General features: G+C 37.1%; 1 protein-coding gene across 8 annotated transcripts in view; it reads right to left on the reverse strand.

Annotated features, from left to right (window-relative positions):
• The window catches only part of LOC102695544 (cytoplasmic dynein 1 intermediate chain 1), an 80,898-nt gene that overhangs the window by 25,887 nt on the left and 28,833 nt on the right, over positions 1–26,178 (reverse strand). For all 8 annotated transcript variants that reach the window (XM_015357913.2, XM_069194753.1, XM_006636025.3 and 5 more), the window contains 4 exons: positions 11,901–11,990; positions 8,613–8,775; positions 7,140–7,239; positions 6,855–6,980 (listed from right to left, as the gene is read on the reverse strand). In XM_015357913.2, coding sequence (XP_015213399.2) covers positions 6,855–6,980; positions 7,140–7,239; positions 8,613–8,775; positions 11,901–11,990 — 479 coding nt within the window. The remainder of the gene's footprint in view (positions 1–6,854; positions 6,981–7,139; positions 7,240–8,612; positions 8,776–11,900; positions 11,991–26,178) is intronic.

Below are 26,178 nucleotides of genomic sequence, written 5' to 3' on the forward strand. Positions count from 1 at the left end.
AATGGGGCTGTTCAGTGCGTACCTCTCCATTGTATCCTACCAGCACAAGCAAATATATTCTCACCCAACACACCTGCCACAGATCATGCACTTTGGCTTTGACAGATCTGTGTGTTTGTAAGTCATAACAGTTACAGTAACTTGTTAAAATGCTTCACCCAGACTCCTAGGATATGATGAGAATAAAGTACAGTTTAATTCACCAACAACCTTGCAGGGCACTTGCAGCTATAAACTCAGTGGAGTGGCAGTGCTTCTACAGACTTTGTATACACAATTCTGTGTGGCATTTTCTGTAGCCTATCATTATTATATTAGGCATATATTTTATTAAAATTGGTTAAATTAAACAACTTCTTTGACCTGTAATATATCATTATTCTAGTTTTAAAAATCAAACAATTGAAACACACTTTGCTGTGCTCAGTATGCTACAATTGTTAATATTAAACATACATTAATTTAAGTGCTTATTTGAATAATCTGAATGCAGAACGTATTTTTGTAATTGAAGCTTACAATATAAACAGACTAAAAGCTCAATAATAAGCATCTAATAATAATAAGATAATAAGAATACAGTTAATTTTCTTTGTCAGACTTCAATTGAACTGTTCTACTGATTTAGTTATTTGTAATGTATTACATTATCCAACGGTGTTTAAAATGTATCTTCTGTATAGAAATATATGGTAAAGACATACAGCATAATGTGCATTGTTGTTTACTGTAAGTATAAAATGTAAGTATTATTAAAAGTATTATCTAAGTATTATTAAAAGATTTTACCAAAACAATGTACTTTCTGAAACAGCAAATATACATTTTCTTATTATTGCATAAAGAAAACTTTGTCTTAAGTCTGACATTAGCATTTCTATTAAAATAAAAATTGCCTGGAACTGGAAAAAGAAATTATTAAATTATTATTTAACCCAATCAAATTCTTGCAATGGGAAGCTAAATGTAAAAATTATTAAATCAATCTTTACTGTCTTGTTCAGTTTTTGTTTTTGTGTTTATATACCTGGAACTAAATATGGAGAACAAACACTATTTTAAAAGCTATCCAAAAACATAAATGGTAGTGGCAGAAATTATCATGAAAAGGGAAGTATTCTGTATAGAATAATACACAGGCTCAAACCCTAATGAAAGACAGAATTGGGAAGCAGATTATGGAAGAGATCACTTCATCCTTTGTCACTTTTTTGTTCAAAAGTTTAAGCCCATTTGTCAGAGAAGGAGTTACTGTATAACAGTATATTCAACAAATGGAGATCCAAAAACTCCTTCATAGTTACCACTTTCATATGTTTTTCAGCATTTGTTATCAGAACCAGATGCAGAGAACAGCTTTCCAATGGCATTTCATTTACGACACCCTGTGGATTTTGTCACTCTTTGTGGTTCTGGCACAACACATGTAATACCATATCTGCCTTTCATGAAAATCCCTCTGCATACAACCAGTCCTGCAGCCTTCAAAGCATTTAAAAACATTTCAAGCTTTTCACTTCGTATCTAACAACAGGCAAAGAGCGTCCTAGGATTTATTTAGAAAAACTCACTGCGTAGTCTGTTTTCATTACCCAGTAACTTCAATATCAAAGCTAGGAAAGTAAACACAGACATCCAGACCATAAATGAAGCTCAGCATCCAGAACAGAATAACTAAAAATATTTAATTCGGTACAGCAATCAAAAAAGAATTCATTGTATAAACTGTTAATTTGAAAATGTTGTTTTGGGAATGATTAGGTTTCCTGGCTTTCCCTTGTTTCTGTTTTGAAAACTCCCTGCTTTCCTTAAAGTACAAGGCTTACATTATACTTAATCATAATTGTTCACATTTAAATTAAAGTTTTTTTATCACAACAGGCTCTTGTGAGCTTTACCAAAGTGAGTGGACCCACATCATCCACTGCTGAAGTGCACTGTCCATGAAGTTACCATTATATACCAGTGGTCACACTGTACAGCGATCAGGCAGAAAACTGAGAAAGTACTGTAAATCACCAATTGAAATAAGGGCAATTTAGGTAGGCAAAAATGGGTAAGGCCCCCCATAAGGAAATAAAACAAGAACACAGGGTTAACACCTCTGCTCTTATGAACAGGACTGGGGCATTGGGCTATGCAAATTCTGGTCCAGAGTTCAGAGTGCCACCTACTGGTCCATCAACACCAGCTGCTAGTTTTTCCAGGTTTTCTATTTTATTTAGCGGGTTCCCATCCCAGTAATGACCAAGACCATCTTTGCTGAACTTTTGAAATCTGACAAGATCAGGCTACACAGTAGGAATGCTGCGGTTATTTTTTTCAACAAATCAAACACAGACACTGAAGCTGGTGTGCAATTTATTATTTCAGGTATGGTCAATTTTGTTTCATGTTCTGCAGAAAAAAAAAACATCTGTCCATAATTAAATTTGAACTGTACGGTTACTTTCAAATGTTGTCATATTTAAAGGTGAAGGTACAAAAAGTATTTGAAAACTGTTTAATCAATGCATTTTACAAATTATTTAGGATCAGAAGATAATTGTATTTTTCGATACTGATTAAACTAATGTAGATTTGAAGTAATTATGATTCTGTATTTAACCCCCCTGTCTATGCTGACATAATGTAAACAGTTCTAAGGCAACCTAGCCTAGATAGTGTCTGGGTGGTATGATGCATATTCCACTACTTAATTCAGTAGTTCAGTTAGATTCTAAAAATGCAGAGAGAGACGAGATATGCAAAGTGTATCTGACGCAGCTCGCCTGGCTGAGGGAATTGGCACCCCTTGCAGTATTGTAAGGAATGAGCCAGGGAGCTGCAGCAGGGGTGTGGATGGGGTGGGTGGAAGGTATATGAGCGCTACAGGAGCTCGGGTGCGAGTCTTACTGTATATACTGTACGTAGCCAAGCGGAAGTGTTCTAGATTAGGATCCCACAGTCCTCCCGAATTTCCGTTATAACTCCATTTATGGTCTAAACTGTACACAGAGGGAAAAGTAAACTTCTAATGATCTGTGCTTCTCTATCGTTTTAGCTCCAGCTTGTTTCAAAAGAACCTTGTTCTTCCTAATCCATTTGGTATATCACTGTGTGAGCTGTGGCTTGAAATTCAATATGCGAGGGAATCTACAGAGACAGATTCATTTACTCTGCAGACAATTCAAACCACTTTAACACACACAGTCCATTACATTAATTCTGTGAACTTTTAAACTTCTCTTTTGCAGTTCAACTGATTTAGGGTTGCTGTAGCTAAGTGGTTTAATAGTTATGCAACTATTAAACTGTTTGAAAAACAATGCTTGTTTACAAACTATTAGCATTTATGAGTATGAAGCAGATTGTGTAGATCCTAAATACTGTATTGTCTTATTTGAAAGTGTCATGATTGTAAACTCAGACATCAACAAAATGTGATAAATACCAAGTCTGAATAACACACCTGGGGCTAAACATGTCTAGCAAAGACTTCAGAGCCAAACTGATATTGAAATATTATAGAGCAGGAGTCAGATGTGCAAGGTGACCTCTACATTATAAACAAGAAAATTAAATATGTATTTTTAAATTCTAATAAAAATATACAGAATACTTAGGAACAAGTTATAGGTTTATTCCATCCTGAAAAAAAGAAGAAAGAGAACACAATGTTTCGGCCGTGGAGCCTTCTTCAGGTGTCAGGTGTCAGGCTCCACGGCCGAAACGTTGTGTTCTCTTTCTTCTTTTTTTCAGCATGGAATAAACCTATTACTTGTTCCTTTGTAGCCTACGCATGCTGATGCAGCTACCCACCTGAACTACTACAGAATACTTAGCCCTGCTTTAATGAATTATTATAACACATTATCCTAATTGGCATTAGCAAGAGAATGTAATACAAATATTGACAACTTCTTTTTTGTAAAGGACAAAATTTAATAACACAAGCTAGCAGTGCGCGCTCAGGCTGACATACTGTATGTCGTTTCTACAGACTACACTTCTTACCACCAGGACCGAAACTTACAATGGTGTGAAGTCAGCTCCTGCAAGCCTTCCTAAGTACGGCAAGTAAGCTAACACCGTTTCACATGAGTCACATCGCCTGCTGAAAGGGCTGTGAACAAAGCTGCTTTACATCATCACTCAGCGAGTCAGAGAAATGGAGCATCTCAGTGAAAGCACCGGTGGACGCCTGGAAAGCACTGAGATGGTCACTGAACGTCGCAAACGTCGCAGGCTGCAGAACACCAGAATTGTTTCGCAAAATTATAATCAGCAGATAGAGATATTCATAGAGTGACAGAGATACAGTCTGGCGTACGTGCCTTTTTCAGAGAATTGGGAAAACAAATATTGCTCTGTTTTTTAGAAACAAGCAATTTACGTAAGTGAATGTTTTTCATATAATAGGCACAGACTATTACAGTATAAATGGGAGTGAATCTGTACAAAATGCAAGACAATAATCACATTTACTCATAGAAAGTACGCACATATATTTTCGTCGTTGACTGCATAATATCCACATGGCTTCTAGCTTTCTGGTATTGAAACGCTAAACTGGAGCTTTTTATTAAAAAAAACATTAATAAAATAACTTGGATGATGATCCAATCTGACAGAACAGCAGCATTAGTTGAATTGCAGTGTTGTATTGATGTGGCCCAGGCCAGCCCACTTAAGAAGCACAGCAATGTTACCAATATACCCAGTGTGCATGACTGAGGCAGGGAGCACAGAGCAGCCGATACAGTATATCTAGATGGTGATGAGCAGACATTGACCACACCAGCCTCAGATGTACAGGGCTGTGAAGGCATGACAGTCTTCATGGTTTGTGGCTGTCACTAGAGATGGTTTGAGAGAGAGAAAATACACAGCGCATGAAAGAATCTTTGTGGTGCAATCTGGAAAAGTATTCAAAAAAGCAAAATGCACTGCAACTTGCCAAGAAGCTAACACATATGATTGAAGAAGTACTATAAATGTTCTGGCTCCCTATACCCCCGAAAACTGCGGTTTTAAGTTAAATCATAGAACATGCTCGTACATTAAGGGTCATCCGATCCCCAGGATAACAAGAAAGGAATGGCTGTGTTTACAATAGACCCAAAGCATAACAATATCTTTAAAGACATAGAATGCTTTTATGTTTCTCCCCCAAAAAAAGTGTCAGCAGTCCGCTGAGTGATCATAAACTGATATCTTTTTCCTGACAAACGCAAGATGATACCAAAGGAGCCATTGAGGACGGTAAGGCTGTAAGGTGCTGTTCATTTTACAATCGCTATCATTTCACCACACATCTTTCATGCAGATGTTTGCAGTACTGCCCCTGCCTTGGGACCAGTCGAGATATTAGTTGTAGCCCGGCTATATTTTTACAGCAATAACTGGATGAGACTGAGTCAGAGGCTGCAGCTGGAGACTCTGAGCCTGTCTGACCTTTTTCAGTAAACCTACACAAAGTTATTAGACAGCCTACTCTTTATTTACCCATTTATTTTGGTGAAGTGCCCCAAACTATGTTAAAATATTTCCCTGTATACTAAGGTGGAACATACGATAGTGTCCCCTGAATCTTATTTTTCAACTATAAAATGTAGATTTAACATTTAATATTGTATAAGTTTTAAGAGCATGGCCACTGTCATACACTCAAATATACTTCAGATCAATAAGGATATTGCTCCAGGAGAATAGCAGATGTTGTGAATATTAAGGCAAAATTATTCATGCACAAGGCCAGAGAATTTCACTGGTAATTCAAGAAAAATATCTCATCAATCATTTTGTTCAAGCCTGGATAAAGGGGTTTGTGTGGTGGTTTAAAAAATATTCTAAAGTGTAGTAATGCACATGGCAGAAGATAGACTTTTACTCTACGTAATTCATGAATATACAGTACAGAGGAGAAAGCAACTCGCACACTTTCCATAATATTTTCATAACTTAAGGGTGGCCTTTAAGTGTATTTTTCCATCTAAATTAGCAGTTTAATGGATGATATAATAGTGCCCACTTTTTTATCAGATGTGATCTTTGAGTTGCAGCTCGTTTTTTATACAAAATCTCCTTAGAGAGATGCAGCACATAGGTTACAGACTGTGAGGAAATGTATCATTTGACAGAGCAGTCTTTGCATGCACTTGAAGTCTGTGTCTTAGAGATTAGGCATAGGAAGTACAGCACATGCAATTGAAAATCCATGTGGGTGGGCAAGCATATGTGGCTGTCTGGATTAGGAAGTGGTAGACCACATTTTTTATTACAAAAATGTCTTTATAATATCATACTCATGGGAGTACGCCAGCCCTTTCACAAGCTGATAGTGTCTCAAAGTTGCTTACTTGCTTGTTCTTTTTTAATTTGGCTAGAGCATTCCATGATTAGTGTGCAAAGTAATCCCAGATATTTTCCTTTTACATGCAAAATGCCCATTTCGTCTCACGATTCCTCCGTTTCATTTCGCTGTCCAATGTTTTACTTTTAAGTTATTGTTTAGAACTCTTGTCTCAGCTTCAGCAGCACCCAAATGGCTCGTATCTGGCTGAAAAGCATCAGATAAGCAGCGATGCCAGTGTTAATGGAGCATTAAGTACTGTACAGTAAGTGACAGCTCCATGTGTAAGTGTGTGTAGCTGAAATGGAAAGTCAAGTAAGACTAGGTTTACGATATGAAACCTTAATATTAATTAACTTAGTGTATGAGGTTATTATTACAGGACCAATAATTAGTTTTATTTTCCCAGAATTAATTTATTTTCTGTATAGTAGGAATGAGAACCATTATTCCAGACCACTGGCTAATGTCTCAGCATTTATATCAATGTTGAAATGTATTTGAAATAATTTGGCTTTACCTGGCAATGGAATATATACTCTGGAGTGGTTTTCTTGAATTTCATATTCCAGACTAACGCAACCCCATCAGGCTCATGTGGGGCATCTTCATTATTATTATAAGAGGCCACCAACAGCTCAGGATACTGGGAATAGGGAACAAAAGAACATTGAAATGTTGCAATAAAATATTCATTTTTAAAATGTAGGTGCTATCTAACCTTCTAGCAGAAGCAAATTATTTTCACTGAAAAAGATACTGAATTTCTTTTAAGGCTTGAAAAGAAATTAAAAAAAACTCATACCTGTGGAGACCAGTCCAGGCAAGTGACAACACGGTGCTTGGACCAGTGTTCATCATAAAACAGGCGGCTGAAGGAGAGATTGGATCCCGCCTGAGTGTCCCTAAATATTTCAAATAAAATAAAAGCATCTGAGAAATCTGATCTCCAGATTTAAGACAGAATTTCAAACATCACGGGGCTCGATTTTTAGAGATGAGTGTGTGCAAGCCCATAGCTTTTACTAAAATTCTCCCTTTAGAATTCAACTTACAGATCTACAGCAAGGTGATATTATAATAACACACTTTTAAATACTAAACAAAAAGATGCCACTTACTGAGCTGATGCAACAGGAAAGAGCATTCATAGAATATCTACGCTGCAGGAAAGCTAACAACAGAATTGAGTTTCTGTTTTAGGGATTCAAACTGCAAAATGGCATAAGCTGTGAGCTGTGTGCAAATGGCCCCCCATCACCTTAAATGTATTCGCAAGAAGTCTTGAGACTTGATTGTGAAGGAAGAAACTCATAAACACTTTTTGGCACTATTAAAACATCTTCCTGTCCCCTGGTAATACATTAAGCAGATTGGAATATTCAGAATGGGAGGTGAAAATGAATTCAAACCTTTAACGCTCCCTCAGCCAGCACAAGGCAAACACTTGTTCTGTTTAGTTAAAATGCAATTTCAGAAAGTGAGTAACGGAATGAATCACATTGGTTAACAAACACCAACAAAGGTTGACAATGGCAATGAATTAAAAAATAGGATATTCTTTCACTATCACATCTATATGAAGGAGAATGATAAGAATGATGGCCGGTTTACAAGCTAAGCAATGGCAGCTCCTCAGTTTCACCATGCTGAATTTAGTTCAAGTACAGTAGGTACAGTAGCTGCCCCAGCATGCGTAGGCTGTAAAAGAACAAGTAAAGGTTTATCCCATGCTGAAAAGAAGGACAGAAGCAGACTGGCCACTCAGGTATGAAGAATGAAGTGAGAGAGGTGACGAGAGGCGTGAAGTCAAAACCTGCATTTTTCAAAGCCAAAAAAGTAAAAAAAAGTCAAATTTGAAAACAAAGTCAGACTCGCAGGTTCTTACTTCTCTCCTTCTCCCGCCTCCTCTCCCCTCCCAGCTTTTGTTCTCCCATCTTTATCAGCTGCTGACTTTCCTCTCTTTCTCACTGCCAAGGAAGGCTCCACAGCCGAAACAGTGTGTTTCTTTTCTTCTATTTTTATGCTGAACTTATATGAGCATCAATTTCCTATTTCTTCTCAGTCACTGATGGGAGCATCAGAGCATTCCTTTGAAGCGTAGTGAACAGGAGTACAAAGGCTGTAACATCCTGAGTAAATATGTTACCGCCCGTGACCTCGAGCCTTATCAATCCGAGTGTCAGAAGGAGGAATAGCTCAGCATGCTGTGGTGCATCAACATGGCCGCTCTCTGATCTTTTTTCAGGGGAGGACGGAGCCAACAGAGTGAGCTCACCCTTCCTTCTCCTCCAGGTCCCGCCCGCTGTAGTCGAAGAAGATGTCCGAATCCTCCGCCAGGGCGCGCTCCATGACCCGGATGGTTCGGTCAAAGAAGATCAGGAACTCCTCCGAATGAAGGACCTGCTGCTTCTCCTCCTCCGTGAGCTCCCGGGGATGGGCTTCGGCACGCAGTGGGAACAGACACAGCGAAAGAGAGAAGGAAACCCAGCTCAGCCTCCCAGGCCAGCTGCCGAACAGCGGAAGGAGTTGGAGAAAGGAACATGTTCTGGAAAAGGAACATGTTCTGAACTGCCTTCACTGCCCTGCACGAGAGCGATCATTCGGTCTGCAACTGCCATGGGAGTGCTGGATCATTTTTACATTTTTTATCTTACAAACATAAAAACCAACAAAACACAGGAAAACAGATGTGAAAATGTATGCCATAACATTCTCTTGTCTGGTTGGCACTATTGAACGCGTCTGAGGCACGAGAAGAGTTCAGTTAGGCCTGGTTCCATTATGCTAAGACAGCAGGCAGACAACATTAGGAAATGCACTTATGGAAGTGAGAAGTTTAGCTGACTGAAAAATCTGTGACTTTTCCAGACAGCTGGACAACAGAATATGCATTTGTTGGCGTTTAAAATAATCATTCACCATGTATGCCCTTTATATTCTGTGTTTAAAGATATAAAGATGCCCTGGTTCTTGTCATTGTTGGTAACACTATTGTGCGTGCTTGGATGATAAAAACCCCCTGAGAATGATCTGTTTTAGAGCAGAGTAGACATTGAGTTTATTCTGCTCTCCAGATGGCATGGCCTTCTGAATAAACTTACTTCACAACTACACTGAAGTGTACAGTGACTTCTGGATCTCTACATTAATAATATTATTTCATATAATAATATTTAATACTTTAAAATGTAATTTTCTGGTTAGCAAGGATTAATGACAGTGGGTTCATTGCACTCCGAATGGAAACAACGAAATTTGAGTGCAAACGGGAAAAATGGTGTTTCCTATTATTCAGAAAAATAGAAGCTTTTGCATTTTGCAAATGTCATACAGGTAAATGTAAAATCTTCATTTCTGCACTTCCAAAGCTCTGCTAAGACTCCAGATGGATGACAAAAAGTATCAGTACCACATACTGTACATACCGAGCAAGAAAAAGTAGCCACCAGGACTTTCGACAAATAACAGAAAACGCCAAGAAAAAACATCGTATCTAAATGTCAAAATAAATAAGCAAATGCCCAATGCTTTCAGCCTCCACAACTTTAATGTTCATACAGATGAGGCATGGTTTGATGTCATTCGGTCCAATTTTGTCTCTAACTATTAGTTGGCCTCCACTTTGATCTTAGCTTTCAGATTGGTGCTGCCTTCTCTGACAACTAATAAGGAAGACAAAAGGGTGATCAAAGTATTTTTTTCTGAGGCCAAGTTCAAGCCAGTAAGTCCAGTGCACTTGATCTGATAAAGCTTTATTCTGCCTGAGCCTTTATTTACTATATAGCCATACAAAGAATACACTCTCTTGTGTCTTTGATGTTTTGAAAGAGGTCAAGTGACACATTTTTAATCAGCACTGACACAAAATGGTACAGACTGATAAGGCGAACCAGGCCAATGGAATGTCACTTGATATATCGTGCTATATAACTTGGCCTATTCTAAAATCTAAATGAAACAGCTTTCATGCCAAGTTTCTTTTTTTCCCCAAAGTGAAACAAAATGATGTGTTCTAATTTGTGTATACATTATAATAGACCTCGGGTGGCAAATTTCAACAATGTGTTTTTTTTATGCCATAAGTGCTTAATGTATTCCATAGACATCCTCAATTTGCTCATCTATTTTTAAATTACAAATCTGCCCAGCAGAAGCTGGAGGTCCCAGTGGAAGGTTAGTGTTTCTGACCTGATCTTAAAGCTTGACTGTAGGGTAACGTACTATAACATCAGAGACACATGTCCATTGTGCAAACACTTCAAATATATGGGTCAATACATCAGATGCAAGGATGCACATACTGTATACTGTATAAACAGAGGTCCCCCGAAACAATAAATTACATTAAATGCAATGCTAGCTAATTTATACATAAGAGAACAAAGCACTATATTTCAGAAGCAGATTTCTTTTGCAGGGACAGTTGGTTAATCTAACTAGCAGGAAGTAGCAAGAGACGCCATCTTTGACACCGTACAACACAGTAAAATTGATCTCTTCAAGGCATCTGTATGAAAACTTTGTGATGTAGGTTTTTTCATGTAAGTGATCATGTAAGCAATGTCACGTAAGACAAGTTTAAATATATATACTGCAAGATACCGTATGTACAGTGTCCAGAAAAGTCTGTGACCCCATAATACAGTTATTGGAATTACAGTGTCTTTTCAGCTACTATTGTTTAATTACTGTAAAACCGATCTTTTCATAAGTAACCAAGAGGGTTTATATTTACTAACTCAATGACCTTTAAGATGTAATAGTATATTAAGTAAAGAATTAATACACTGTACATGAGGTAATAAGAGAGGCCCTGCTTCCCACTAACCACAGATGAAGATTTTCCCAAGTGGTGGCACACTGTTGATTAAGCGCCATCAAAGGTAGGGTGGAGCTACTCTCACAAGGCTCTCTGCACTGTCAGCGGCACAGTGTATGAAATGCATTACACGATTCTTAAACATTCAGATTCATGTCAGTTACGTGTGAAAACAGCACATCTCATAGTAGTCTAACAGTTTATCTTCATCAATTTAATAAGAGCTAAGAAATTCAGAAACAAGATAGCGTCGGAAATGACAGCTTTGCTGAACAATAAGGACTCAACGTAACAACATGAGTGTGACTGTAACATCACCAGAAGTGAAATAAAAAAATTGAGGGCTCTGCCTTTCATGAACCTATTTTATATTTTAGGTCAAAATAAGTGTTTGACCCTTGGTGTGATTTATCATAAAAAGAAGCAATATTTGTTTTAGGAAACAGGCTGAACTTTGAATTTTCCGGCATTTGAACAGACTCATCAAAATGTTGTCAGCATGATGAAAAAATCCAGATGGAGAACTTACTGTAAATCGCAACACTATTTCAATCAGAAAGGGGGTGTTGAGCTGGAGGCACAGAAGTCACATTGTTAGTTATGAATGAATGGACACCTTTTCACATGTTTCATACCATAACTGTCTGTGTCATTTGACCCTTTAACAGTTTGTACATATCAGCAGCAGGGATGTAAAGCAGTGACTGTTTACGACATTAACATTTTGAGTGTTAATGTCAGTACCTTCTTTTGTGTCCTGTTTCTCCTCTTCATCTTGCAGATCCGAATCTGGTCCAGGTTTTGGTTCTGTAATCTCCTCATCATCTTCATCCTCTGGGGAAGAAATAACAGCCATGTTTATTATCACCCGTGTGTGACTCCAGCTCCAGGAGACTACTACAAATAAGGCTAAATGCTAACAGACCTCCTACGATCTGACAAATAAATATGCAGCACCAGATGTAGGAAACCAGAACTTCCTCCTCATTTTTAGGACTCAGACTTTCAACAATCTTCTGAAAAAAAAAATCAGCACCACTGAATTTAGTTATTTAAAACAATGAAACAAATAAAAACAACTGCAGAGGGCCAGGCCAGGTTTAATCTTCCATATTTTCTTAAATAAGGAAAAACAGAGGATGAGAACTTTCTGCATTGAACATTATTCAAATGTGATCCCTAAAAGCCAACCGTCTCTTTTGCACAGTATTATCATTTTTCCATTATTCTTGCAGCACACTGCTACAGCGTAACAGAATCATCAAGAATCCCTCTCTTGTGATAATCAAGCAACTGAGAATCTGTCTTCAAAATTATTGATCACATCTTTAATGACTTGCTACACTTCAATTTTTTAAACATACACTATATGTGACCAGCGTGCGAAAACCAGAAACTGGAAATTTGTAAATGAAACCTGTTCTCTTCTTTTTGTGCATGACAAAAAAATAAACTGTATGCTGAAAACAACATAAACAAGCAAAGGAAAAAAATACTGGAGGATTACAGCTTTCAGACTAATTTAACAATGTGCGTACTCAGTCATAACAGCAGCCCAGAAAAAAAAACATCTATTCTCTTGCTGAGGACTCTTAATGGGAAACAGCAAGAGGCACCTGCTAAGTCCTGCCTGTGGCAATTTTCCATCCTTAATGACCTTGGAATGTGTTCCTAACCTCTGGGCCTCAGGCTTCTATGGCATGAGAGCAGATGCAAGCAACACTGAGTCTGCAACCCTCTGCGTGCCTGGCACCTGTAGCCATGAAACTGCAGTTTCACGCCAACCCTCTGTGGAGTCATTTTCAGGCTGACCTTCTCCAAGGGGTTAAATGAAGGCCTGACCCAGGGTCATATACTTGAGACAATTTAACAGTATGTACGTTGTCCCAGGCAAATGTAGAAACAAGAACATTTTCGAAAAGAATTAGTGAAGAACATGATTTTATTAAATTCAAGAAGCATAACGTAAATCCATAGTTTACTAAGTGGCCCGGAAGAAAGCGCAGTGACTTAAAGCTATGAGTTCAGATGTAGTATTACTGTAGCTGAATCAAGTAGATGATGAGTAATGCTCCGTCCACGAGCCATCTAATATTCCCAGATTCTGGTCACAGGGTCCAGTGTACTGTTTTTTAAAGAGCAGTGTAAAAATGTCATTCTAATCAAGATTTTAGATAAAATATACAGTACATTTATGATCTAAAAAGGCAGTACAGAGTTGCCGGAAAAAAACTGTGTTACTTTGGTACTTATCCATTCATTTTCTAACTGCTTTATCTAATACTGCGGATCCAGAGCCTATCCCAGGAAGGAGAAACAGGAGCCTCCTGAGCCCATTAATCTGTAAAGGTGCCTGGTTTTTCACAGGTTTAGCATACTTGCAACAGGACAAGCATAAAGTGGGATTAGTCAGCCAGGGCTCTCTTGGAAATCAGCAACACAGTGACCCCTGTGACCTCCCGGGCACTTGCAGGAATGCTGCAGTTTCAGCAAGGAACATGTCTCTTAATCCAATTCGGGCTGAACTTCCAGTACAGGGCTATGGTGCCTTGTGACATCTTTGAAAGACACGTGGCTTAAAGGCAGGCTGATCAGAACAGTGGGCTCACACTTCCTCATTCTCCCTTGTGCGGTTACAGGGTCAGTAGCAGGTACAAAGCACACAAATTCAATGATGATTCTAAATTAAAAAAAAAGACATGTAGGATATAACTTATATTTCTTTCATGTCAACTGTGTGTGGTCACAGCAACCATTATTCACACTTACAGTAATCCTGGTTTATGTAATAAAAATGTGTTAGAAATAAAGTGAGCATTTCCTATGCAATTAGAGTAAATGGCTGAGAAGGAATTTCACTTTTGGCTCAAGTGTAAACTAATAAACTCCTTGTTATAAAACACCACAAAACAACTAAGTTAACAGATATCTTGCTTTAAAAATGGCAAAAAATCAACAACGGCACAGAAAAATAAGCAGGCAACCTTTTTTTCTGTTTTTTTTTTCAGCTTTAAAGACCATATAACTGCTGAATTTGCACAGCTACTGTACTGCACTCTAACACTAGATCTTGCAGAACCTTCACACAGGCATTCAATTAGTATTACAGTCTTATTAATGAGCTTCCTGAACCACATGAGGCTATGAAGCTATGTACTTCTAAGGAACTCTGTGATGGTTTAATTATGTCCCTGGGAATAAGGTACACACCAAAATTCAATTTGGCATCTGTATATTAAATTTTGCAAACTGCTATTGTAGTAGCACTAGAATATGTCTTAGAAAATGCATTCCAGTTTAGGCTTTCCACTCATTTGGTTGTTATGTTGTCATTCTGATACTGCAGAAATTGTTTGCTTAATCCACCCAGGAGTTAAGTTCTTGAGATGCTTATATTTGCATTTGGGTTTTAATGTCCTGATCTTTGGGAATGTCTTCATATTATTTTCCCCAGACTCTAAAATAGGCTACTGCAGGCTACTCACTCTCCAAAGTGAGCAAACCGCTCACACTGATTCAGAATGAATGCAGATCGTTGATGTAATTTGGTTGACCCCAAAAGTGGTTTTGCTGAATGTGACAGCTCCACAGAGCCAGAAACCAGAAGAGAACACAGGATTCTCAGCCCAGACAGGCAGCCAGCCAGCCCAGCCAAAGCACAGGCTATGTGCATGATGTACTATATAGTACTGTATGTTCAAACAGTGTTAGCTCTTAGTGTCTGCCCTCCTTGAACAGCAGCTAGCCATGCACCTAATGTACGAGTTTTCTTCCGAATTTCTTGGAAATAAAGGTTTGATGAAGACAGGACCTACAGCATTATTTTGGAGTGACGAAATAAAAGTCAAATTTGTTGCTGTTCAATGATAATTTTATTGTGTTAAGTTCAAGACCTTTATGGCTGTCATTTCAACCACTAAGAGAACTAAGAATGTCTAGAGGCCACTTTCTGGGGTCAGTTAATCCAGCAGGCTTGCTTGTTGCTGACAGTTAGCACAATGTCACTTCTTAGAACTGAGCTGTGTTTAGGTATCAGGTCCCTACATGTCACAGACAACAGTGAGGATGTAGAAAAACAGTTGTTAGATAACATACTGTATGTCCTTAGTCACAACAATCCAGATAAGAGACAGCAGGGGGATTCATGGCCACTAACATTATGTTTAGGTCACACAGCACGTAAGAAGCATACAGGTAGTTATCTTATTTATAGACTTACCTATATCCAACAATCAATCTGTTTGGTTTAAAAATATAAAAAAAACAATGATGTTTAATTGGGGCTCTATATTGTACACTATGTGTAGTTTACAAACTTAAGGAAGAGGCATACTGTACTTGGAAGTTTCTTTTCATACATACTGTAGGACACAGAATACAGTATGTCCTACAAAATAATAAAAAAGTATATTAAAAAATAAAACACTGAGGTCCAATAGATCCACATATTTATTTTAAACAAACACTGCTGTGAAAAAGTCTTAGACATTTTATACATAAAGAGCTGATCAAATCTAATTGACATTAACACCACATGCTCTTCTCTACACATCTAAAATGTATCTAGAAGCTACTTTTTATACTACAAATACAAATCAATCAGGACTGTTGTTACTTAAATCTGAACGGATTTAGCTGTATATTACCAATAACCTGTGTTTCTGCATAGAACTGGAAAGCACTGAGAGCAGAACTGAGTGCAAAATGTCTGAGACTAAGAATCTCACAAAATAAAAATACAGATCAAAGAACTGCAATACATTGTCAGCATTAAATGACACTTTGTTGAAATGAAATTATCTTAAATTAAGACAATATCTCAACACTGTTATCCTGAAATTGTTCTGTTGAAATCCTAGAACCTGTGTGGTCTTCTGTTGTCCTGCTTTAATCTCAGATGTTGTCTTCTGTCAGGAAGCAACAGCTCTGTGCCAATATTGTTACCCTGTGCTTCCAGAATCAGAATGTTGCCTGTCCCTCACAGACCCAAATCAACATTTGGTTTCTCTGGGCTGGTTGATTGTAGATGCAAACCATTTCAGTTTCTGAGCAGCTTCTCACACAAATAGGCCACTTCAATCATGCTAGCCAGTAGGTAATCTTTTTGACTCAAGAGCAACATGGGTGGATGTTTCACTGTTATTGCATTAATTAATTATGCCATTATAAAGATTCTTGATCAGCTTGTTACGGCAGTTTCACCTTAACTGAAATGCTTAACACTGAGCAACTGTTATTTTTATGAAATCACACTAATTAAGCTCAATATTTTATATCTGTAACATCTACAAACCTTAACCTTAATATTTTCACTATTTAAAATGTAACCTTAGGTTGTTGTGTTTTCATCACAACAGCATTGCAATGGTTTATACTGTATATAGGGAAACACTGTCGTAAAATGAAAAGATACAGTTTTGAAGTATTGATTTGCCTGTTTTAATTGAATCAGGGATTATAATGCCCCAGCAGGACTGGACATTAACTAAGTGTCAGCTGTGTCTAAGCAATGAGATGTTTCATGGAATTGAACTGGTTTCAGTATCTTTTGTAGCAATCAGGAAATACTAGCTGCAGAGGTAATCATATCTTCCTTTCTCTGCTTAGCAGTATTTCAATCTTCTTGGCTTCCTCATGCTGGTAATTCCAATTTAAATCATCCCTGCTTCACGCTGACTTTCCTGTCTGCTAACACGAGTCTTGCACACTACATAAATAAACTATAAAATATAAAAATAATATTGAGTATTACTTTGAGATTTTTATCTTTCCCTCAGTTAATGTTTTTCCATTATGTAACAGAGATATGGACATACAAAGTTTTCCCTTTATCATGCTCAATTTAAAAGAATTTAAATAACACGTGCATGATGTAAGGAATGAAAACCAACTTATCATGCATTCAATTTTTATAACCCCTATAAACATTAGATTGGTTTACCACAGTAAAATTACAGCAAAGCATAGTAAATCACAGTGAAAACACTTTAATTTGCAAGATAAAATATAAAGAAATATTGAAAACTATGTTATGGTCTCTGGGAAGCTATGTGAAAGAAATATAAATGCACACTGCATATTGAAAAGACCCAAGGAAAATGGAAAAATCTCTGACCGCTTGACATGTTAAACTATTATAACGAGGAGGTCATAGAAATTTCAAAAAATCTTTTGGATTGAATACTAACACCACTGTTACCACCACGAGCTTTATATATTTCATGCACTCGGAATGACTGAAAAGATGTTACAGAATCTTCACTGCATGTCGCACACTATAGTTGTGTTTGGTATGGTCACGACGATGCAAAATAATTTTACCAGTAGTGAGAGATCAAAGAACCCCTCTTAAAATTGTAGCTAATGCTTTTAGAAATCTGCTCATGCACGATTCTGGATATATTAAACTTGAGGTTTGTCAAAAGACTTGGGCAACATCCAACAGTGCTTTAAAATGGCGAACTTAGAGGCAATGCCAATGTCTGTCATTGACAAATACATTTTGACGGAGCACCAGAAAAAATGGTACTGGTGTAACGCCTTTAAAAACCCATAAAATAGTGGGAAGATGCCACTAAGTCTTTCATCCCTTTCTAACTAAGGAAATCTGCAGCATTACAGGAGTAGAGCTAAGGGCAAGGGTTCGATCAAACAAATACGTATCCTGGTCTCAAGAAGGCTGGATTTTTTTTCTGGGAGGAGATGTCTTCTGCTTCCAAAGCATAAAGTCTTTTTATTTAGGAAGCAGGACCTGACCGAACCCCACAACAAGGGAAAAGCACGCTCTCTCGCCGAGCCGCCTGAGAGACGTCTCACAGGGAAGACGCATGAAAGGGGATCACTCAAGGAACCCTTCAGAAGTCGAGCTCTCCGCAGCAAGCAGACCACAACACAGGCAAACGCTGGAGTGTAGGAGTGCTCTCCACACACTTAAAAGAAACTGCTAATGCCGGGCTGTCACGAAACCACACTTCTGGACTGAATGTTATTTACGGGCCTCAGATCCCGAAAGTGAACAATTTATCCAGAAGATCATTTTTTTTTCTTCCTTTAAAAATGGTATTTGATTATTTCTTCTTAATTTAAGTATTTGCAAAATGGAGGAAAAAAAAGAATTATTGTGCTACAAAAGCTAGCTATGATATCTGCCACACTGCACATATGAGAATGGATAGTAATGAGGGAAAATGCAGTACACACAAACCTATAGGACCACGCAAGCTGAGATCAAGTTAATTAAATAAAATACCCAGCCACTATCCACTTCAGCTAGTACTGCAAGAATTCATTTTCTTCTGGGTTTTTTTACGTTGATCTGTTTGGCTAGGAAGCACATTCTGAACATCTTTCACCCTGTTCAGCGTTAGTACTTTATAATTTATGTTCAAGGGCCATGCTAGAGCATATACAGTAGTGTATCAAGTGTAATAAAAGTGTATAAAGATAATTAAAGGGCTCACAAGAATAAATTCTGTGTATGTGCAGTTGTTTGTTTCCATGTTCCTTCAGTGATGGCAGCTGCCTACTGTAACACCTATAGCCATGCCAGCTGCTTGTCCATGAGATCGATGGGATATTAAAGTGCAAATTCAACATCCCAGGTTCAGTACTGGTGTATTTAGGGAGGCAGTTTCTCATGATATCACAAACACACATCAGATGCATTTTACTCTCTTTTAGGTGGGAACAGCCATTGAGATCAGATGCTGCTAAAGCCTTAAACTTTGCCCATCACTGCACTGCACTTGCACAAATTGTGGGAATTTCTGTGGGGCGAAGATGACAGAAGGATTAGAAGTAAAAATGACGCCATGAAAGTTTTATAAAAAGGAGAAAATTAAAATCACAAGAGCAAACTTTTTCAGATCAAAACATCTTCTGTCTTAAAATGTACTGTATTTTTTTTTTTAAATGTCATGTGTTTACTCTTTTAGAATAAAAAGTCATTATTGCATTTCTGATGAGTGGTTGTTAGGCACAGTATGTGGTATATTCTGAACTGCACACTGATCCCAAATGATGTTTTTAGCCTGAGATCATTTTAACGCATGGACCAGACGATGATTTAAGCAAGAGCCTTCATAACTTTACAAACTAGAAGAAACTGCCTTGAAATTAACATTGGTTATATCTTGTAAAGTATCTTTACCACAAAGAAAAACTATTGTAATAACGGGTCACAAACATAAATACATTTGATTTAGATATTTTAAATAACTAAAAATAAAAAAGAATACTCGAGATCTTTGTACATGTGTAACCCTTAACAGTATTTAGCCTTGAATAATTGGAGGTCATTGATAATTGGCTTTAAAGTCAGGGCAAAGAGGTACAGCAACAGTGCAAAGCTTCTTTTTTCATTCTTGCATGCAGCTGGACAGACTTGAAAAGACGTATTGTGGATGCAGCAGACAGACCTCATGAGACAAAACAGGCCTCCACACACAAATCTGTAACAGTCACACAGTACTGCCTTCAGCCTGTCACTTGATGGTGTTAACAAATCCTGAAGCAGTTACAGGCTCTGAAGTAATGTTTAACAGCTACAGAAGGCTATGCTAGAAATATACTGAAAGAAAATATAATGAAAGAATAAATACAGTAAAAGTGAGAGATATTCATTTCTCAAATGAGAGAGAAAATAGTTTTTTTTTGTAAATGGTAAATCAGCATTCTGTCCAGCTCATTGGGCAGATATAGAAAAACATTTGCATTATAAATAGTGGGACAACTGGGGTTTGTTTGTTGTGAGCAGTAATATTCCTTCAGAAAAAATGCTGAGATCAATATAAATTAATAAAAATGACAAGTGCTCAATGTTTAGCACTGATGTGGGATCACCCACATTTTCACTGCAGTTTTTTACAGATTCATCCACATTTATTATTCATCATGATAATTCCTACTGAATCCACTATTCAAAGGCTGATCTCTTGCTCTTCATAAGAGTTTGAACTTTATCCCTGGTATTGCTTGTTTTAAGTTTGTTCTGCTGTTGTTGTTATTTAAATCTACTCAGTAGATTTCCAAACCTAAGTGATCTATCTGGTTCGACATTTAGCAGGAGATAAAATGATTTCTCTAAATTTGCCTGTGAATATGTTGGGTTTTTTTTAAAACCAATTTTAACTGACATACGATATTGCAAAGATGGTTACAAATTGGAAAGCAAAACAGAGAGCAGGAAAAACAAAAATAAGATTTCTGGAAAACTGAGAGGCGCCACTAAATCCTCTCAGAGTTCAATTTATTTTCACAGCATTTCTGTCCGACAGCAATGTGTTAAAATCACATTCCAGAACAAAAAGAGCCCTCCAATTCGGCATGGAAATGGAGTACAGCCTGGAACATGAATGTGTAGGAAAAAAAACGTAAAGCATCAAGTGACCCCTAAAGAACCGCTGCCTTGTGCTTAGTAAATTTTCGTGGCTCACCTCGGGATGAGTAGGTTTTAATTTTGATAATCGCCATTCATCAAGGCTGTACACTGCACAGATATTCATAAACCTGCGGAGTTCTACACTATCAAAGTGTCAGGGTGTTAAGACTTTTCTGTAACATGTTCACTGCCCCTGTTTCTGTTATACCACAGCACAGGCCAGTGGGAGATCATACAGGAATATTCTAAAACCCTACGGACTCCAACACCCAGTCCACCAGAGTGGAATGGGTTCACAAATAGAGTCGGCTTAACAGCAACAAAATGTTATTGATTCCTAATTAACATCATTTTGTTATCTTATTAGCCCATTACCAATAGCGGTGGCTTGAAAAATGCATTAAAAGTGTATTACAGTAAAGTTAACTGCCACTACCGAATATACATCCTCTCTCTCCCATTTACTGCACATCGAGTTCCAGCACCCTGTAACTCACGGGTTAAGCACTGGATATTCAATAACCTGCACGCTCCACTGTGGGTTATTTTGCGAATGAAAAGAAGGAGACATTTTAATCAAACACACAAAGCGCTAACCTGGCAAGCCAATCTGACAAGAAGCAGAGAAAAGCAACAAAGGGAAGGAAACGCCAGACCTTCAAGCTCACAGTCCCCCTCAATTCCCTCTGAATAAGAGGGAGCCATAGGTGTCATTGCTTGGAAATACCAAGTCACAAAGAGAGCTGCATCTTTCACTAAAGGCCCCTGTGAATATCAAGCTGAAAATTAAAACAAGCTGTGGAAAAGAATAATACATTTCCTTTTTTAAATACGTGTGCATCAAACACATATTCCAGCAACAGGGGCCAGAGCAATCTCTGACTTGAACACTGGCCCACTTTTAATTGACTGCCAGCACTTGCAGCCACTTCCTAAAGACTCAGCAGGCCAAGCCAAAATGTAGGCTCTTAGCATGTACTTGCTTTAAGTGCTGAGGACTACAACTCAGCGCAGCACGATGCACACAGGAGAGACTGTCTTGCTGTACATGAAGACCAAGCATACGAAGACCAACAACCAAAAACAGTTTTACACTCGCGCATAATGTGTGCACATGGTATGTAATGAGTAACAAAAAGGTCAAATACAAACCTTCCAGATGCACAGCTACAAGGACTCCGTATACTTGTATAAGGCACACCTTAAATGTTTTTGGCCCACCATCTCACTTACAGTATGTTTTGAATAATTATAAAATGACATCTAACCATAATTTAAGTTTCATGTTAATTTACTATTGCACAATAAATAAGTTAAGGGATGATTTAAAATGAGGCTTTTTGATTATCCAAAACATTTTCTAAGAAAATAAATATAACAATATAAATGTGGTCCTAAAGCCTAATATATAAAAATGTATCTCTCATCCGATTTCTCCTGAGTACAGTAATTGATGAATGCATCCAGTTCTGAAATGGATTCTTATTTGTAAAATTAATCCAGCTCTCAGGAGAAGATGTTTCACTTGTGATTTCACATACTGATTGTTGAAATAATGGAATTACATTTTAGAAGAACATTTTAGTATCCAGCTTACAGAGTGCTGAATAGTTGAGCAATGGAAAAATATGTCTAATTGAGATTAAATCGCTCTCTGAAATCGCTATCTCCTCAAGAATCATTTTTCATCATTATAGAAGGAAAGAGATTAACCAAGCTATCCTATTTATTTTTCTTGATGCCTGCAGTGTAAACCTGTAATCCCCAAAGAGACAATGAATGCTTTGGATTTCCAGGATCTGGAAACACCTACACAAGTGAGAACCACTCAGGGCAAAACCTAGCTTGAAGTCCTATTGCAACACTTGCCGATAATAATTGGATCCATACCACTAACATACAATAATAAAAATAAATTTAGCCAAACCAATCAGCCAGTTCAGGATATTTCCAATAGAAACCTCTAAACCAAAACGTCAGAGATTTTATTTTCAAATTAATTTTAGAAACTATAAAATATTTTTTTCAGATGCGTATTCCATGCATTGAAAAAGAAAAAAATAGTTCTAAAAACACATCTTGCCTCGCGCTAAATATTTTAGTTTTGAAAATCTTGCAAAACAAACATTTGGTTAATGGGCTGCCCCGTTTAAGCATTTTCAATGCTTTTCAAACTAACTGCTTTTCGGGTGGGGGGTTCAGTTCTGTGCCGCTGTAAATCTGTAAAAATTATTTCAGCCACAAGTCTCATTTTGGAAACCGATATTTTAATTTTGGGGGATTAATTAGTATACTTGGTAAAGTACGCATTCATGCAGATTTTTGTCATTTTGTTAAAAAACTAAAGGACTAACTTTCCCTCCATTAGAAACTGGAGCCTTGTTATACAGGATGCACTGCTTGGGTTCTATCTGTGCTATCTGTGCTTTACACATGAAAGAGCCCAGTCTGAGAATGGAGATACTGTATGTTAAAGGAATATGACAGGAAGCAGTAAATGCATTTCTTTAAACAACAGTCAAGCCATGTGCTTTGCTGTTATGTATTGGAAGGTATACATTTCAGCTGGGCACCATGAAATCATTTCAAATGGCACTGCAGACATTCTTGTCAAATGTAACTTTTTCTATGGTTTACATTAAACGCTTTCAAACAGAAACAAATCTTCTACCATTCAAAATGTTATCTTAAACAGCTGACCCCCTTTAGTGTGCACAACCCCACTTTAATGTGGACAATTGAAATATTCAACTGCAATAGTGAACATGTAATATATTTATTTATATGTAAAAGTTCCAGTTCTGATTATCATTAAAAATTATTTTTGCTTGATTATTAAGCAAATCAACACCCGCAACAGGACTGGATAATTTAATGTTTTTTAACCAATAAAATTATATTAATCTCAGCCTAACACATGTTCTGAAATATTTTGAAATTTTATGGAAATGAAGGTATCTGTTTTTTTTTTTTTTTTTTTTTAGAACCTGGCATTAAAGCCACTAGACTTTCATTGCAAAAGAAAAAGCAATAAAGCTAAATTATGCAACAAAGCCAGGCGCTTGTCTCTCGTGCCAGCCTGTTCTGGCAGTTCCCCAGACCCACAGCTTTATAAGACTTGTCATGCCATGCACAAACGCTAAGACTTATGATTAAACTTCATGACTTCAAATTTTCCAAATGTACGCCTGTCAAAATGAGCAATTAAACAAAATAACTTACTGCAGTGAGCTTTACGCAAAAAAAGTAAAATACAGAATATGTCATTCAGTGTGACCGTTTATGATGTTTAGTGCATGACAAATAAAATGCATTATGTGCTCTTACATTCCTCTTCCCTAATTATTCTGTCAGTTTAAAAATAATCAGGAGATTTATGCTGTTTTAAATATAATTAAAATACTATTTCATACTACCTGCAGCCTGGTAAATGGAAAGATTATGTTTCGGCAGAATTTCAAAGACCCTTGTACAAAGTTTCTTAATTGATGTTTATTGCAAAGAACAGAAAGCAAAACTTATTAATTACACTGAAAACCTCCCTACCAGAGTAACCACACATTACAAAATGTTAACATGAAATGAAGATTTTAATTATTATTGTTGTCATAAAACATTCTTTCATGTGCATTTACATAAATAATTGATTAATCCATGTCTTCAGGTATGAGAAATATTTTAATGCGCATATGTACACGCCAGTAATGTTTCAACTACCTTTACCCTGCTGTAGTTTTCAGAGTCTGTATGCTTCCAGCGCTCTCTGCTGGCTGCTTTTCAGTAGTGTCTCAAAAAAAAAAGATGTTAGCATTGTTTTAAGACAGTTGATGTTTTCTACATTTTGGGTTTCACGACCAGAAATATTGTTGCCATTAGAATAGATTCACTCATTCATCTTAACAAGAATTTATTTGGGTATTATTTTGCTGTGAATGCTTTCTAAATGCAGACTGTCAATTATTTGTCTGAGGGTGTGATCCTTTAACACAACATAAATGTTGCATGAGAGTTAAGGGGCTGATTAAGACTGAAACAAACTAGCAACAAATCTCTCTAACTGTGTCAGCTGCCTGAACAATCTATACCTCTTAGGACCAAGAAAAATAGGTCATGGCAATGAGTCAGTGCTTTTATTAAATCCATTCAGAAAAGGGAGAGGGATCTATAACCCTCTGGATGTAGAATACTCAAGATATCTACACAGTGTTGCTATGTCACTGCTGATAAATCATAGAAGAATTATAGCAACCTCAACATTATGTCCTTCCCACCTAACAAAGAGGAATACAGCCAATATTGTTGATAATTAATCTTCTATTCAAGTTTCATCACACATCAGATGACAAACACTATTATACCACAAACACTCCACTAATAAAAGCCTAATTTATCTAATTATGTGATGGTAAAAACAAGAAAATTGCAATCATCTGGGCTCAGCTTGACACATATTCTAGGAGATATTTGTTTTCTTCAAAATCATTTTAATTATTTTCATTTCTGGCAACCTCTTTCAATCAAAGCCCTTTGGCTCTTGAGGATTTTGTTTTAAAAATAGCATCGAGTTGAGTGCTAAAACTTGTGAAAATAAGTTAAGAAGAAGACTGACCTCCGCTGTCAGGCAATCTCTTATAACTGCAAATCCAACATGAGCTCTCGAAGCAAATGTAAGCGAATGTAAATGTAAAATAGAAATCACTCTCCAGTTTCCTCAGATGTTTTCATGACATGTCATCTGCAGAGGACTTCTACAGAGCAGATTTTGTAACTAACCTCAGCTGGGAGAATACTGACACCTAGAGTTTTTGCTTTTTCACATGAGCGAGTTAAAACAACATTTAAGTAGAAACATTTCCATATGTGGCCTGTTGTTCTAAAATAAAGCCACTCACACACTCAGCAGAGGTGCTGAACTGCTAGCATGCACTTCACAAATTCCAAGATGTTTGGAAGAGATATTCTGGTTGTAATCGCAAACTACATGTTTATCCATCCAGAGAAGGGCAATCATAAATATCTAGATATCATTCACAAGCACAGAACAGATTTGGCCAAGGTTGAAGGATTATTCTAATTTTCACTGCACATTACTTTTTTATTGAACCATCTTATATAAATAATACAATTAACGATAGCATTGCACTCGCTACATTAAAAATTGAATTATTACATTATAGTCATTGTGGTTACCATTACCAATGTGGTTACCGTTACAATGAGCCAAAAACACATATCTCAGAATTCTGCCCTTAAAGCTGCATTATGAAGGTTTCTGCATCTGTTTTTTACCACTTTAAAAAGTGCCCATTACACTGACTAAAGCTTTAACAATACTCATCGATTGAATTATGTTAATCAGTTTACTTCACTTTCAAAACAGAAATGTCATTTGAAAAGCTGTGACATTAAAGATCAAAGAAGGTAAAATAGGCCCCTCATGGTCTTCTCTGTTCAAAAAAATTATGTTCTTTTAGCTTTTCATTGGAGAATGTTCCTTTAAGCCTTTTTATAATGTACCATACATGGTCGTTATTCTCTGTACTGATCCCTGAGCTTACTGGAGCTTTAGTACAATTTTGAAATTTCTTTGATTTAAATGTTATTCTTACACAGTAACTACTATATATATATTCACATTTCTGT

This window comes from Lepisosteus oculatus, chromosome 10, assembly GCF_040954835.1.
Source record: "Lepisosteus oculatus isolate fLepOcu1 chromosome 10, fLepOcu1.hap2, whole genome shotgun sequence".
NCBI classification, from domain to species: Eukaryota; Metazoa; Chordata; class Actinopteri; order Semionotiformes; family Lepisosteidae; genus Lepisosteus; species Lepisosteus oculatus.